Source organism: Cyanistes caeruleus, chromosome 2 (genome assembly GCF_971803275.1).
Source record: "Cyanistes caeruleus chromosome 2, bCyaCae1.hap1.1, whole genome shotgun sequence".
NCBI classification, from domain to species: domain Eukaryota; kingdom Metazoa; phylum Chordata; class Aves; order Passeriformes; family Paridae; genus Cyanistes; species Cyanistes caeruleus.
The window spans coordinates 18,776,509-18,791,409 of NC_141702.1; the positions used below are offsets into that span (position 1 = coordinate 18,776,509).

Sequence of the window (14,901 nt, forward strand, 5' to 3'; positions counted from 1 at the left end):
TAGGGTTTGCTGGAATCTAAATATTTATTTTTAGGTCAACTTCTATCAACTGATTGTATCAGCCCTTTCAAGCTAATATTCACTGCCTTGAGAGTGATTTAAAGTCAGTGTTATGCAAATAAATTATATTTGCTTATTCTTAAGAGGCTGGATTTGTTAGAGGACTTATCTGATAAATGCCTGTTTTCTCAATACCCTACAACTCTTCACCTGGAGGTCTGGACTTGGAAGTTATCTAGTCCAAGCCAAAAGTAATACTTAACAATATATAGTGGGACAAGTATAGATGCCTTGGGAACATTCTGTCTGAAGCCTTAAGCAGAAGTTTGCTTCCAAGCATATTCTGCCTAGTTTGCTATCTTAAAAACTGTATATGATAAAATTCCACCTCACAACCACTTCAGATACTGAAGTACTTAATTTAGTCTGATAACCTCATTAGGTGTTTGTATAGCAAAGTTTTAGATTCTATTCCCTACCAAATGTTTTGGTTTCTGTTAAATTCTTGCATTAAAAAAAAGAATGACAACACTGTTACTGGGGACACTTTTTAGTTTGAAAAAGGTTTCAAATAAGGTTTTTCAAAGTCCTACTAAAAAAAATAAAGATAACAATACTCCAAGAAAAAAATTTATTCAGATTTAGAGCATAACATTGGCATTTTCTTATTTTTCTTCACTTGGCATTTTTCTTCCCTCATAGCATGAGGCATCTGAAATAATAGATTCAATAGAAAAGAGATACAACTAAAAAAAGAATGCTGGTAAACATGGCACATAGGAATTGATTTATCCAAACTGGGTGTTTAAAGTTGACTGGACTCTTAATAGTCATATAAGCTCCCTTTCTCATATCCTCATTTTCCTCTAAGAGGAAAATCTCCACCAGATAAAGGTGTCATGTTCCAGCTTTGGTGTGCTGGTTGACATATTGTGGAGGAAAAAATATTGGTCAGAATTCTGATTTATAAAATCCCTTGTATTTATTTGGTCCTATACTATGTATATTTATATATGTTAATTGTTATAGATTAGAAATAATAACCATACTAATTATACTGAAAATTATTTCAGTAATAAAATATATTAAAAATCAGCATGTTCAAGTCTATTGTTCAATAGAGAACAAATATTTGTTTCCTGAACTATGTTCCTACTGAATGTATCAGTGAGTAGCATCATCAAGTTTTTAATGAAGAAAAATTGCATGAATGTTAAAAAAATACCATAAGTCATCTTCTAACTGAAAGTATAAAGTGATATATTATTTCTTCCATTTCTTCAATTATTAATGTCTATATGTCCTCTTGGAGCTTATCACTATGAAATTCAGCAACATTCTTTCCACAAGAATTATTCATGACAGATTCCAAAAACCAGAGATGACTGAGACACACAGTAAAGCAGTGTAGAATATTCAAAAGTGTGTCTCAAGAAGCCCAGATATACACCCTGCTGCAAGCCAAGAGAGCTGAAGCGTGAGGAGAAAATAAAGCAAACACAGCTGACCAGGGAAATACAGGGAGCAATGAAAGAATGGATAAAGGCAGACACAACACATAAATCAATGGGGTCAATGCTCTGAGCAGGGATAAACAAGTCTAAAAATAACCAAATAAGAGGATGATCACAGAAGCCAAAATTGAAAATTTAGAGAAAATTGCAGAAGCTGTAAGGACAAACAATAACAGATTTCACAAATATATGAGGAGCAAGAGGTTAGTGGGAGAGACTGTCATCTCTTTATGTGGGGAAGTCAGTGGCAGAGGCTGCTGGGAAGCCAGCACAGCACAGCGTTCCCTTGGTGTGCTCGCCGGGAGACCACAGGGAGCTCGCCAGAAACAGAGGGAAGTTTCCTGGAGGCAGAATCTGAAAAATTAATGAAACAAAGGATGAGAGTGGAACAGGTTAAGAAAGAAAAAGGAGAAAATAGGGCAGCTTAGCAGTAGGCTTCAGGTCTGGTGGCGTGTTTCCCAGGTTTCTGAAACACATGGTGATGTTTTTTTAACTCTTTCAGTCTATGAAGGCTGCAGTCCATGAGGGATATCTGGTAGAATAACTGATACAAATTAATTAGGAGAATTTACAAAAGCTGAGTTGAAGTTAACTAGTGATAGGACAAGGAGTAATGAATAGAAATTGGAAGATAAGAAATTTAGGCTGAATATGAGGAAGAAATTCTCTGCTGTGAGAGTGGTAAGGTTGTGGATCCCCCCTCCCTGAAAGTGTTGAAGGCTACCTTGGACAAGGTGTTGAGCCGTCTGGTCTAGTGGAAGGTGTCCCTGTCCATGGCAGATGGGTTGGAATAGATGATTTTCAAGGTCCCTTCCAATCTAAACCATTCTGTGATTCTTTGAACTAGCATAAACCCTTTTCTTGGAAAATGACATATTTAAGGTTGGATCCAACCATTAAAATATACAAACACTTGTTTCTTGTAGCTGCTGATGTATCCTCAGTTTTAATTCTATTAGCAAAGACACTGACAATAGATTAATAAAAATATAAACTAAAGTCAAAGTTCACAACTTTATTTGAATAGCTGAGTTCCAAATAGTTATTTCATAATATTTATAAAAGCATCAAAGTATTCAGACAACTAACCTGAATTGATTTCCATTGCCAGTTACGGACTATCCAGGGGGCCCTGAATCCCAAGTAATGCCATAAATTCTCACAAACTTTATAAAATATTGTACAGAAGACCATAAAGATGTGACAAAACATTGAAGATGACAAATAACATGAGTAACATCAACTTTCTACCTTTGACTAATGATTTGTATCTAAAAATTCATGAAAATCTTAGTTGTCAAATAAAAAATTAAACAGTGCAAACCAAAATAGATGTATTTGTTATCCCCCTGTCCTCTGCCTCACTTCTTACACTTATGTGAATTCTAAAAGAGATTGTTTTGGGGCATTACTACATGAAAACTTTTACAAGTATTTAGTGTTCTCAAATGAGAAAAGATTGTAGCAGGATGGGATTAATGTTCTGGCTTTAGTGCGACAAAATGGCCATGGTTGGATGGGACTTTGAGCAACCTGATCTAGTGAAATGTGTCCCTGCTCATGGCAGGGGAGTTGGAAGTAGATGATCTTTAAAGTCGCATCCAAAGGGTGCCCTTTTAGTTCAGAGCTGCCTGAAGTGTCATCAGTACCACTTACAAAGTTCTAAGAAGGTTATAGTAAGAGAAGGGAAAATCCTGGGGATTTCTGGGTGTGAGCCTACTCACATCTTTGGAAATAAAGACCAGGATTTCGAGAACGTACAATTTAACAAATAATGGCGTTGAAGAAGCTGTGGTGATGGTAGTATGCATCCAAAAGAGAAGGAACAGAAACCAAGAAAGCAAGACACATCCATTCAGTAAATGCTAACCTGCTTGCTTAAATCATATTGAACTGATACTCAAGTTTCTAAAACCTGCCTGAGCCTGAGGACATGATCAACTCTTGTTTTCCAGGATGCAGCCTCTGTTAGACACATAAATGAAACAGGTGCCTCCCTAATTATCCAGTCATTTTCCTGAGCACAACACACACTCTGAAATTCTAGTTGTGAGGAAAAATTCATCTGCCTTCTCTCAGAGCTCCATGCAGAGAGTTTAAATAGGCAGCTGCTGAAACCCCAGGAAAAAAAAAACAAACAACCAAACAAAACCAAACCAAAACAGGGAAAGCACCAAAATAAACCTGCAGTGGTCAGAACTACAAGAAACAGTGCTTCCCTTTCGCCCCAGGTTTTATGCAGTGTCCAGACCAATGGAGATTGTATTCCTGTTTGTGCCTTGACTGTGATGATGTGGGATGATTTCCATGGAGATATGTCCTACATTTCCCCTTCTAGGCAACTAGGGTCCTGATGAAGAGGAGGACTCATAGGACAAGAGGCAGGACAGGCATTTGGCATTGAACTGTAGTGGTGATCTAGAACAAGGATTTCTTCTATATTTATAGGTTTTACTCTAAGTGTCTTTAGATAGAAACAATTATAGGCCAAAGAGAAAACACCAGCAGCTTAGGGCTCCCTGTTTTTTCAGGTTTAGGGCTCTTAAAATTAGTGAAGATTTGGGCTTTTGCTTGCCTGTTGCATAAGAGTTTCTTGCTGTCAGGAGCACTTGGGCTCATCTTCCATAAGAGGATGCTTTTCATCTAATATGCCTTCTGGATGGATCATGGCTCTGGAATCTGGAGGCTGTAGATCTTTTCCGCTTCTAGCCTGCACCAGTAGGTCTCAACTTCGACACAGGTGTCTGGAATACATATTCCACTAGGATTACTACCCTACTCCCAAGTGAGGTGCATTGGAATCTGGCTAGATGGATGTACTTAAAATTCTCCATAGTGTTGATGGAGGCAGGGTTTTTTTAGGCATGCTGGACTAGACTTCAAAGACACCTATTGTCTCCACAGAGTGAAAGGTGCCTGTGTTGCACAGAGAAGGTCTCCTGTAGCAGATTTTTATGAATAACATCTTTTGTGACTCTCTGTGTTCCTTAGATATGTGTGTGCCAGGCAGACTGTGAACAAGTGATTTGAAATTTAGGTAAGACAATACCTAAGTTAGGCACTTAAATAAAATGATTGGGTGCTTACATAGGATTGTTTTTACCTAAGTAGCAGTTTAAGTAATGGGGATGCATAGCTGCTGGGATGCAATTAAATTAGACTGAGATCAAGACTATGAGGATACCACATAGAGTAGTACTAAATGTGGTAAAGCACCAGACTTTTCAGTGGTCTGTCAACAGAATATGAAGCATTATTAGAGTGGAAGAAAATAAGAGATCCTTGGTGTATTCAAATAAAGGGAGAAAGAATATAACATAAAAAGGGTAAGTTATTAGTAGGTATACAGAAAAGGTTATAAAGAACAGTTGAAATATCCCAAAACTAGTTAATCACAGGAAGAAGACTAAAAACTGATATAGCTTGAGTAATATTATAATCACACAATAAAAAATTTCAAAGAGGGAGTTCTTTGAACAAAAAGTAATGACTGTATGCAGTCACTGCACAGAAGATTATAGAGGCTACACAAAGGAGATCAGGTTCCACAAACACAGATTCTGTAACCTTTGAGAAACAGTTGGCAACTGTGGTAGAGGATCAGGACTCTGAAATACTGTTTCTGTTACAATGCATTAAAATGATTGATAAGGAAGTGGTAGTCAATTTTGAAAAGTCCATCATTGACAAAAGATTTTGTTTATTGTTTAATTTTTTTTTTAATATGAGGACACTTGTAACACTGGCCATGCTAATTATTTGGGTTGGTTGTATTGGGGAGCTTGCTTTCTCATTTTTCCAGCCTTGTAGCATATAATAGAGAGAAACAGTAGGGAATTTAAGAGTGATTCATTATTATTTTTGTATTAATATGTTATTATTTATAATAATAACAACCAATTACATTCAAAATATGATTTTTTTTTATTTAAACATCATTGAAACATAATTGCACACAATCAAAATGCTGAACACTACAAAATTATGAAGCATTGCTTTATTCCTGAATGTTGTACTGCTAGCTATAGGTAGGACAAGATGGTTGTTTTTTTAACTATATTCATCTGCCTTAAAAAGGAGAGTAACATGTAGGAGATAAAAATGAATGAGAAGGAGAAACACATTTGTACCACTTCTGAAACTGTTACGCTGCTGTATATGTGTGACATTTTTAGACAAATAATAGTCACTTGCATTTTCACAGGTTTTGTGTCCTCCCCCTTGGTCATCATTGCCTAAACATAACTTTGCTTTAAAAACATGCCTTTTGTGAACAGAAGCTAATCATGATATAGAATTAGAATATATGACTAAATAAAATCTGGAGGATAGTGTAATAATTTGCATCTTTTATTTTTGAACAGTGTTTATGGCTGTCCATTGGCAAAAAAAAGAAAAACACAAGATAAGCAACCCCAAGAACCAGCCCCCAAAAGAAAACCCTTTGTGGTTAAAGCAGACAACTCTTCAGTAGATGAGTGCTATGAAACTGATGGAACAGAGGAAATGGATGAAAAGGAAGAGGAAGAAGAGGAAGAGGATGAAGAAGAGGAGGAATATTCTGATGATAATGAGGAGCAAGGTGACGAGGAGGAGGATGATGAGGAGATAGATCGAGAAGAAGAAGAGGAGATTGAGGAGGAAGAAGAGGAAGATGAAGAGGAAGGTGAAGATGTGGAGGATGAAGAGGAGGAGGAAGAAGAAGAGGAGGAAGAAGAGGAGGAGGAGGAAGAACGTGGTAATAATCAGAGTATTAGTAAAAAGTAAACAATGTGTGTTTTCTGGGTTAATCTTCTAGTGTGGTGTGTGAGGATTTAGCAGTTCAGTTCTCATTAAAACTAATGGAAGTCATGCAGTTAAATCTCTCTGCTCCACACTGAAAATATACCCCACTGTGTTCTCTTAACATTTATTTTAATAAGTCTGTCTTCCAAATATTTTTAATACACCAGCACTCACATTTCAAACAAGGAGGGTGGAGGTGTGTTTGTGCTAAAAATGCTTGCATTAAATGTAATCCTAGTAGCGGATTAATGCATGCAGTTACCAGGAGAATATTCACGAAGGTACAAGCAAAGCATCAGCTACAGCTGGGTGCCTGTACTGATCATTTGCAAGGCTATTTGCTAGATCTATTTAAAGAATATCAACAATTGCCCACATAAATTCTGTCACAAGTTTTCAGATAATTTTAGTGAGAAAAATTGGACCTCTTCCCTTTGAAAATTTTGCCCTATACTTCCCTCTACCCCAAGAAACTATTCTGAACTAACTATTATAATATACTTTAGTTCTTTTAGACTTGAATTTTGCGTGCTTTAGTTGATGTTTTTAAAAATATAGTGAGTGACAGGTTTACATAGATAACGTCTTTCTAAAGTTTATATATTTTTGTTATCATGCCATGGCATAAATGCCATTTAGACATACAGGTTACTGGTAGTAACCAAATTAATGCAGTTGCAATGTGATTAGCCTATTCAACTTTCTCTTTTTTTGGGATATTGGAATTTTTATAATACTTTCAAAATATGTAATCATTGTCCATTTACTCCTTATGCTGATGACAGACATCATAATGCACTGGGGTGAAATGAAGGAATCATGCAAAAATTAATGAGCTATCTAAAAAGTATTTTGTTCCCATTTCCAGGGAACACGTTTTTGGTTGGGTAGATTCACCTTTCTAACCAATAAAAATATAAGAAAAGCTTTCAGCACTCCTCAGTTGGATTCCTCTTAGGAACCAGGTATGAAAGTTGTATGACTTTTGTTTCAGCATTCTGTAAGGTCAGAACATAAATCTTAAAGAAAAACTTTGGAAGTATTCTTTCCCTTTGGGTGAGATGGTGGCCAGCTGGGTGGCTATCAGAGTTTTCTCAGATACTGTATCTGTAGCGTTTCCTTAATTGCCTGAATTTACCACAAAATTGGTAGAGGATAAATGGTCAGTCTTAAAAGTTGCATGAGTTTGATGCAAGAAGGAAGTAATTTCCTTTTGCAGGGAACTCTGCTGTTTCAGAACCTGGAAGAGAAGCTGTGTTGGTTCAGGCTGATGTGCAACTGCTGTTGCTCTCTTGATGAACAAGTGCAGGATGTCCAGCAGTTTCTTTAAAAATAGCAGTGACTAAGTTTGTTGGTGCTTAGATTATGGTGCAACTGCTGCTGTGATTTCAGCTGACATTAAAAACTTTTTGAATCTACACTATCAAAAATGATGAAAGGGGAAAAAAAACCAAAAAAAAACTAAAGCAAAACTCAAGAGCTCAAGAAAATTGCTTCTGGCAAGCCAGCAGGCTTGATACACAGTTTATTTTTCTGTCATAATGAAACACAGTGGTTACTTATTCCAACTCAGTTACACATGCAGTTAGTGGTCCTAATCAATGTGAAGAGGCTGACATTGTTTTTTGACTGCTTTCCTTCCATATATAGTAGGCTGTGGTTAAGAACTGCAAAAAATTTACAAAGGTACCTCTATTGGCTGCTCTGCATATTACTTAAACTTCCACAGGTCAAGTTTTTTTAGGAACTTACGCTATTCCAGTAATAAAACAAATGTACATTAATAAATAAATGTATGTTCGATCTTAATGATTAGTCATTAAGAAAAATTCCTCATGAAATCAGAGAAGTGATAATAGAATTTTATCTGAAAAATATTTCATGATGTTTTTGAGTATCAACATAGTAATCAGTATGCAACAGTCCCAGTTAGAGCAGAGATGATTCACAAGGAAGAGTCTCTAACAATTAATTAGGAAGGTAATATGGAGTTCCTTATGTCTGTGCCAAAGAGTAGAATGTGATAACAGTTTGGTTTTGTTGAGGTCTAGAGACTAATCAATAAATCATATTTTTTTAAATAGTTTCTATCCTATTGTTTCCAATGTTTCACTTTATCCTGCTTGTAGCATAAGCTGCATTGATAGAATCTGGACTTTTGATTTTCCAGAAACATAAGATGCAAAATCAGGTATCCTTAAACTACATGGTCTAAATATGACTCTTGCCTTTTATCTATTGACTATATGGAAAATTAGAACTGTCAGCTATGCATTTAGTTGTCTCAATTACTTGCTACTCACACAAGGCTCACTATAATATTGTACTAAACCACCTTATAAGTCACCTTAGCAGGAAGTCTTAATGTCTTATAGTATTCCTGTGCCTAGAAACAAAATGCAGAATTATCCACTGGTCATCAAGATGCCTACACAGTTCTCATAAAGGTTTCTGTCACTAGATCATAGCAATTGAGAAAATTTCCAGAAGTAGTCTAGGTGAACAAAATAGTTAAAATCAAAAATATTGGTGACAGAAGAATTCCATCAGTGAGTACAGGATAGGACTATAGGAGTAGAAATGGGGAAGGGGGGAAGGGAGAGGGTAGGATGGTAAGGGTAAGGTATTTTACTGCTTCTTAGGTCAAATTTAGTTTTCTGATAGAAAAGGGTAAATCCTGGGAAACTCAGGCATGTCACTGGTGGGTCATTACCCATTCCTTTTTTGTTTACAGGAATGGGAATTTTGGATGGGGTTCTCAGCAGATATAGATAGTATACAGGTAATATAGATAAACAGTTCCTTTTGGAAATACTTGGGCATTCACTGAAACCATCACAGCCTTTTTGAAAATCACATCTTTGTAGCCTTTCCATTGGTGATCTAAAAGACTTGGAAAACACAGATGTATTCTAATAGTCTGATAAATCTCAAAATACCAATTTAAAACTACAAGGAAAAAAAACAACCGAACTTTTTTTGATGAGTTTTAAATTCTGTGCTTGTACTTCTGTACACAATCCTTTGAATCAAAATTCATGTTTTAAACCCCATCGATGGCTAGCATATCTTCTAAATTTCCATTAAATCTGAGTCTCTTTGAAGAGCAAGTATTTATCCATCTATCTGTGAAGAGACTTGAGAAGCCCTTATGTTCAACACAGCCGCTAAAGGAAAGATGAATCTTTCTGATTTCCCTTCTGTCCCAGGAAAACAGGAAAGATAGAGATGACCTGTGTTACCTATGATAACCTAACCTGTAAATTGAAATACAAATGGGAAGGAGTGAGACTAAAGGCTGCTTTTGGAGTACTACATCTCTGTGATAGCAACTGCCGACAACCTTTGGATTAAAAACTGAAGCGTGCATTCAGTTTTCAAGGCAAACCAAAACACCTTCTTCTGATACGAGCTTGCTTCAGGTAGTTGGATCCTGAAGACTGTTTCACAATGCTTTTCTATTTAAAAAAAATCTCCCTTGGAGAAGCTCCTGGAACAGATGTTCCAAGGAACCGTTTAGTCCATATAACATGAAGTCACTCAAAATGCTTGTACTCCAGCATTTTCTTATCAGAATTTGTCCAGAATTTTCTTATCAGGAACACAAGGAGTTAGGTTGATTCTAGACCTAAGGAAATTTGATACATCACTCAAATCCATTTCATAGATGTTGTGAAATGGGTTTGAGTGATGTATCAAATTTCCTTAGGTCTAGAATGCTACAAAATGATTGTCTAGATGCTACAAAAACTATTGCAGTTTCTTAACAGGTATGTTAGGAGTCTTTTAGGTTGTCCCTTACATTTTCTATTGAACTCAAAGTAGTTGGCATAGCCAGTATACTAATATGTGGTATTGCACCTAATTTTTCAAGTGAAATACACTTCAAAAATAGCTGTAAACCACAGATAGCAGTGTGTATTCAAAGGAAGACACAGTATAGGATTTTCTACTAAGAAAAACTAGCATGTGGACACAGAGCGACATTCTACCTTTTTTCATATTTCATAGAATGATAGAATTATTTAGATTGGAAGAGACCTCTATGATCATTGAATCCGAAAGTATTTGTTTAATTTAAAAAGTAAAAATTAAATTACTAAGTATTTGGATTTAAATACTTTGTTTAAATCCAAGTAGGATTGCTTTTAAAAAAATCTCGTAATATTTTTGTGTCTTTTTCTTTGATTTCCATGAACTCAACACAGATAGGCCCTCAAAATGTGAAAACCACCTGTCAACTCTATTAAGATTGTTAGTGCACTCCACTATCTTCCTGATCCCCTTAGAAGATTGTGTCTGAAGCACTTGTGTCCTCTAAGCAAGAGGAGATCCAAACAACAAGCTAAAAGATGAAAGAAGTCCATGTGCTGAGGAAAATGTGGTGGCACACAGCTTTCCAGCTGTGCATGCTGCTGAAAACACTCCTGATAAAGTAAACATCTTGATAAAATGAAGACAACCTGTCTGTATTAGCAAGGTCATCTGTCAGCCTGCTGACCACTAATCATACTCATTTATTCAAACTGCTAGAAGGAAAGTGGTCATGTATTTGGTGAACACAGTTGGTGTTCAGTCTTAATTAGAGCAGGGAGCTACGCTCATGTACCTCACAGACAAAACACCTAAAAGAAGTAAATTATAGCTTTGAATAAAGAGGCCAGAAAGCATAATTGCACTGCCTAGGACACTGTATATGGGAAAAAGTGTCTTTTTCAGGGCCAAAGAAGACTAAAAACACACCTGATATTTACATAGGGCAAAGCAGATCTAAACTCTTTGCTAATAAATTTTTCTGCTGTACTATACTTTGGTAAAAGAGGATACCCTGTGCTTAGGGTGTCTCACACCCTAATAATAACAACCTGAAGTCAAGGAAAAAACTTAGAGTTGCTTCTGGAAGACTTTTATCCTGGCCATTGCATTCTTTTCCTCTGGGTAAAAAGTTAAAGTTACCTTTCTGGTCTAGTTAACAGTCTGGTCTGGTTAAGTGCCCAAACCTGGGAGATGTTGAGTTAAGGCTCAGGATCAGGACTTTTATTGATACTGAGGCTAGCTCAGTTGATTGTAGCATAATGATAATAATGCCAAGGCTGTGTGTTTGACCCCTTTATGGGCTATTTCCTTAGGAGTTGCACTTAATGATCCTTGGAGTTCACTTCCAACTCAGAATATTCTGTGAATCTGTGATACCTGCTTTTTCCATTGAAGAAGCAAGCGTGGATTGCAAGTTCTGCTGTTCAGCTGTTTATATTTCATATTAAGAGATTCAGACTCAGGCTTTTCATAAAAGTTTTTGTTGGAAATAATGCAATTAAGACATTAGGTAGCTCAGGCCTGAAAAACCTCAAGGTTGTTGGAGTAGGGTGGGGAAACAGCTAGCTGGTAAATACCCCCTGGATACTTCTAGTTCTTGGGGAAAAAGTTTGGATCTTTTTGTTACTTTGACGTGTTTGTGGTTGGTTGGTTGGTTGGTTGGTTGGTTGGTTGGTTGGTTGATTGGTTGGTTGATTGGTTGGTTGGTTGGTTGGTTAGTTGGTTGGTTGGTTGGTTGGTTGGTTGGTTGGTTGGTCGGTCGGTTGGTCGGTCAGTTGGTCAGTCGGTTGGTCAGTTGGTTGGTTTGTTGATTGCTTAAATATGACTCTAGTGTTAGTAAATTCCTCTTTTTACTGTGTTCCATGCTCAAGGTCTTTACTATACATAGACAATATAATTTAAACTCATTAAACTGAATTAGTTAAACATAGTTTTTTAATTCTTTGAAGTAAGATTGGGTCTGATACTGAGCTTGTTTGCATCAGGACAAATCAAGAATAGCTGTATGTCAGTAGAATTCCATTTATGTGAGGTGGTATCTTGCATGTGTCATCCCTAACTTTTCCTTCATTTGAAGAACTGTTTGAGAAGACTTCCTTCAATTAGAATGTTTAACTTAGAAGTCAATAAACTTTCTGGGCTAGAAACTTTAATAGCCCTCTCCATCTTAACTTCCACATTTGAAGTTAGGAATGTACTTAAGTATCATTCTCATGTAGAGGTTTACATATTTAACTTCTTTCCTACAAATGAAAGGCCTTAAATGATAATATGAAATATCTGACCCTTCAAAAGCAAATGATTTAATTATAGCTTTCTGCAGTGTAAAGAAATTACTCACTTTTGATGAAACAGGTTATAGATCTGTGTCATACACGACTTCGGTTGATGTAAGCAGAAATTCTGTAGAGGACATTGGCATACTTAAAGAGTTCAGGGTCTGAATTGAAGGCCTTAGTAAAAGCATCTACGAACACATTCAGCACCACATCTGATTTCAATGCTGCTTTATTCTGAAACTGTTTTACATGGCAAGGAGCTTGCTTGTTTGCATTTTTAATACACTAACCCCTTTCTTCAGGATTAGATGAACTTGAGATGTTGGGTCCATTGTATTGTCAAATTGCATCAGGGCTTGTCTGTGAACAAAGCTTTCTCTAGCCTTGCAACAGCAGTAAGTTTGGAAATGAACCATGTCTCAGCAGCATTGCTTTGGATTCTCACAGGCTGCAGTCCTCAAGAAAAGGCTGTCTTTTCTGCATTTCCATTGCATCCTTCTGTCTGCAGAAAAATGATGTGTGGATCCTTGATTTTTTTTTCTATTTCATTTGTTGTCTGGCAAGACCTTACAGTAAAATTAATTCTTTCTGGAATAAGATGGATTGGAGAAGAAATTAAAGTTCTGAAGTCTTAGAGCTGTAGCTGTGTTCTCACTTAGACTCTCTGTAACCTGTTCATTGCCAACGATCTCCTGGTTTTGGCAAAAATGTGCCAAGAAGCCGCTTGTATATACATATAGTGCTTTAAAGAACCATTAATTAGCTTAATTAATTAATTAGCATTAATTATATAAATTAATTAATTTATATAGAAGCTCTTTGCATCCATATTTGTAAATGACCTGACATTGTTGCAGAAGGTCGCACATCTGGAATATGTCACTTCTAGAAACACATTCTAAAATGTGTTGTACAGAACTGAACTCTTCATGATCTCTCTTCGAATTCCTTTGTCTTTCACAGTGCTACTTCAAAGTGTCTGTTCCCCACACTGTACTGCACCTTACATAGCCACCACAGACTATGTGTGAATCCTTTTTGATTCTACAGATATAATGATTCTTTAATATAACATTTGCTTGGTCAGTATTAGAGGTTCCTGTTTTTCCTCTTGTGTTTAGAGTGCAGCTCTAAGGCAATTTTGATGACCCTATTAATTCACAGTTCTCACTGGGCTTACAGTGCTTGTCCTAAAAGAGTGAACACAAACGGTAGCTTTTCACCCTGAAAAGCAGAGAACTTTATCTGGTAACTGTGGGAGTTAATTTTGCCCTATTAGAGCTCCTGCAGGACATACTAAAATGAAATAAAATTACAGATGGGATTGATAATTTCTTCTGATCCATGTCTGTTCTCACAAATTAAAATTGCTTCCCTAGAAAATGCCTCAAATCACAGAAATTTTGTTTAACTGAAATACATAATCTTAAAAAAATAGTTGTTTTGAAACAAAAACATCGATGTGTAATGAACATATATATGTAATTTTGAATACTTTTGTGTCGTGGAACTGTTTCTTCCTTATTTCACAGGTCTCAAAACAATTGACATTTGTTCTTTTGTCACTTATATCACATATGACATAGTCTTTTTTACCATAAGAAATACTTGCCCTTCTGTAAATTAACATATTATTCAATTTTTTTTCCTAGAGAGTAGACTCTGGGAGCTACAGTTAGTGAGCTGGACAGCAAGGAAAGCCAAGTCATATAGTAGAATACAAAAAACCCCAAAACTAATCATAGGAAATAAACCACTTAAAGGAAGCTGGGTTTGGTCAATGTTGTTGAAATCCTCAGAATTATGTGGTTACATTAAGGCTTCATGCAGAAACTACTGAAAGTAGTCGCTAACATTAAGTATTTCAAGTATCCATATGACCACATGGAGACTGTGGCAGATATTATATGCTGTCTGCAGAAAATATTATTGCTATAGCAAAAAAATGTGGTGGCTCTGTCAGAGAAAGTTAACAGAATTGACAACTCAAGACGTGGTGGGGGTTTATTAGGTGAACTCATCATCTGATAGTTCTGTCATCCCAAAAGCTTAATTTTTCAGGCTGTACTGTTAAATAGGAAGGGTAAGTACTACTATTGCTGTGACACTAAAGGAATGCCACGGGAGAACTGAGCTTACAATTACAAAAACAGACAGATCAAGCAGACATTTTCTTCCTTTTGCTCCACAGACATGGATTACTGACAGAACAAGGGCAAGGTCTGTGTGTCATGAACACTTCCCGTCACCTAACATAGGAGTGTTTGCAAAGCTGCTCAGGCCCATGTCAGACAAGGGTTCTGTCATTACAAAGCATATGTGGTGAGATTCCTTACTTGTCATATATACTTTAAGGCAAGCTGTGCAAATGCTTTTCTTCTGATTTCTATTGTATCAAATCTATTGTTTCACCAACTGCCTTCACTTATTATAGAAGTTCTGTATAAACAAGATACATCTGCTAAGCAATTTCTTAGACACCCTGTAAAGAACAGGGCTGAAGATTT

At 36.4% G+C, this 14,901-nt stretch overlaps 1 protein-coding gene across 18 annotated transcripts in view; it reads left to right on the forward strand.

Annotated features, from left to right (window-relative positions):
- MYT1L (myelin transcription factor 1 like) overlaps window positions 1-14,901 on the forward strand; it is a 333,945-nt gene that overhangs the window by 223,432 nt on the left and 95,612 nt on the right. For 13 of the 18 annotated variants that reach the window (XM_086875948.1, XM_086875946.1, XM_086875945.1 and 10 more), the window contains exon 6: window positions 5,879-6,252. In XM_086875948.1, the coding sequence (XP_086732074.1) occupies window positions 5,879-6,252 (374 nt within the window). Of the gene's footprint in view, window positions 1-5,878; window positions 6,253-7,172; window positions 7,265-14,901 lie in introns of those variants that run through there. The other 5 variants (XM_023922541.2, XM_023922548.2, XM_023922547.2 and 2 more) reach the window with 2 other exon arrangements.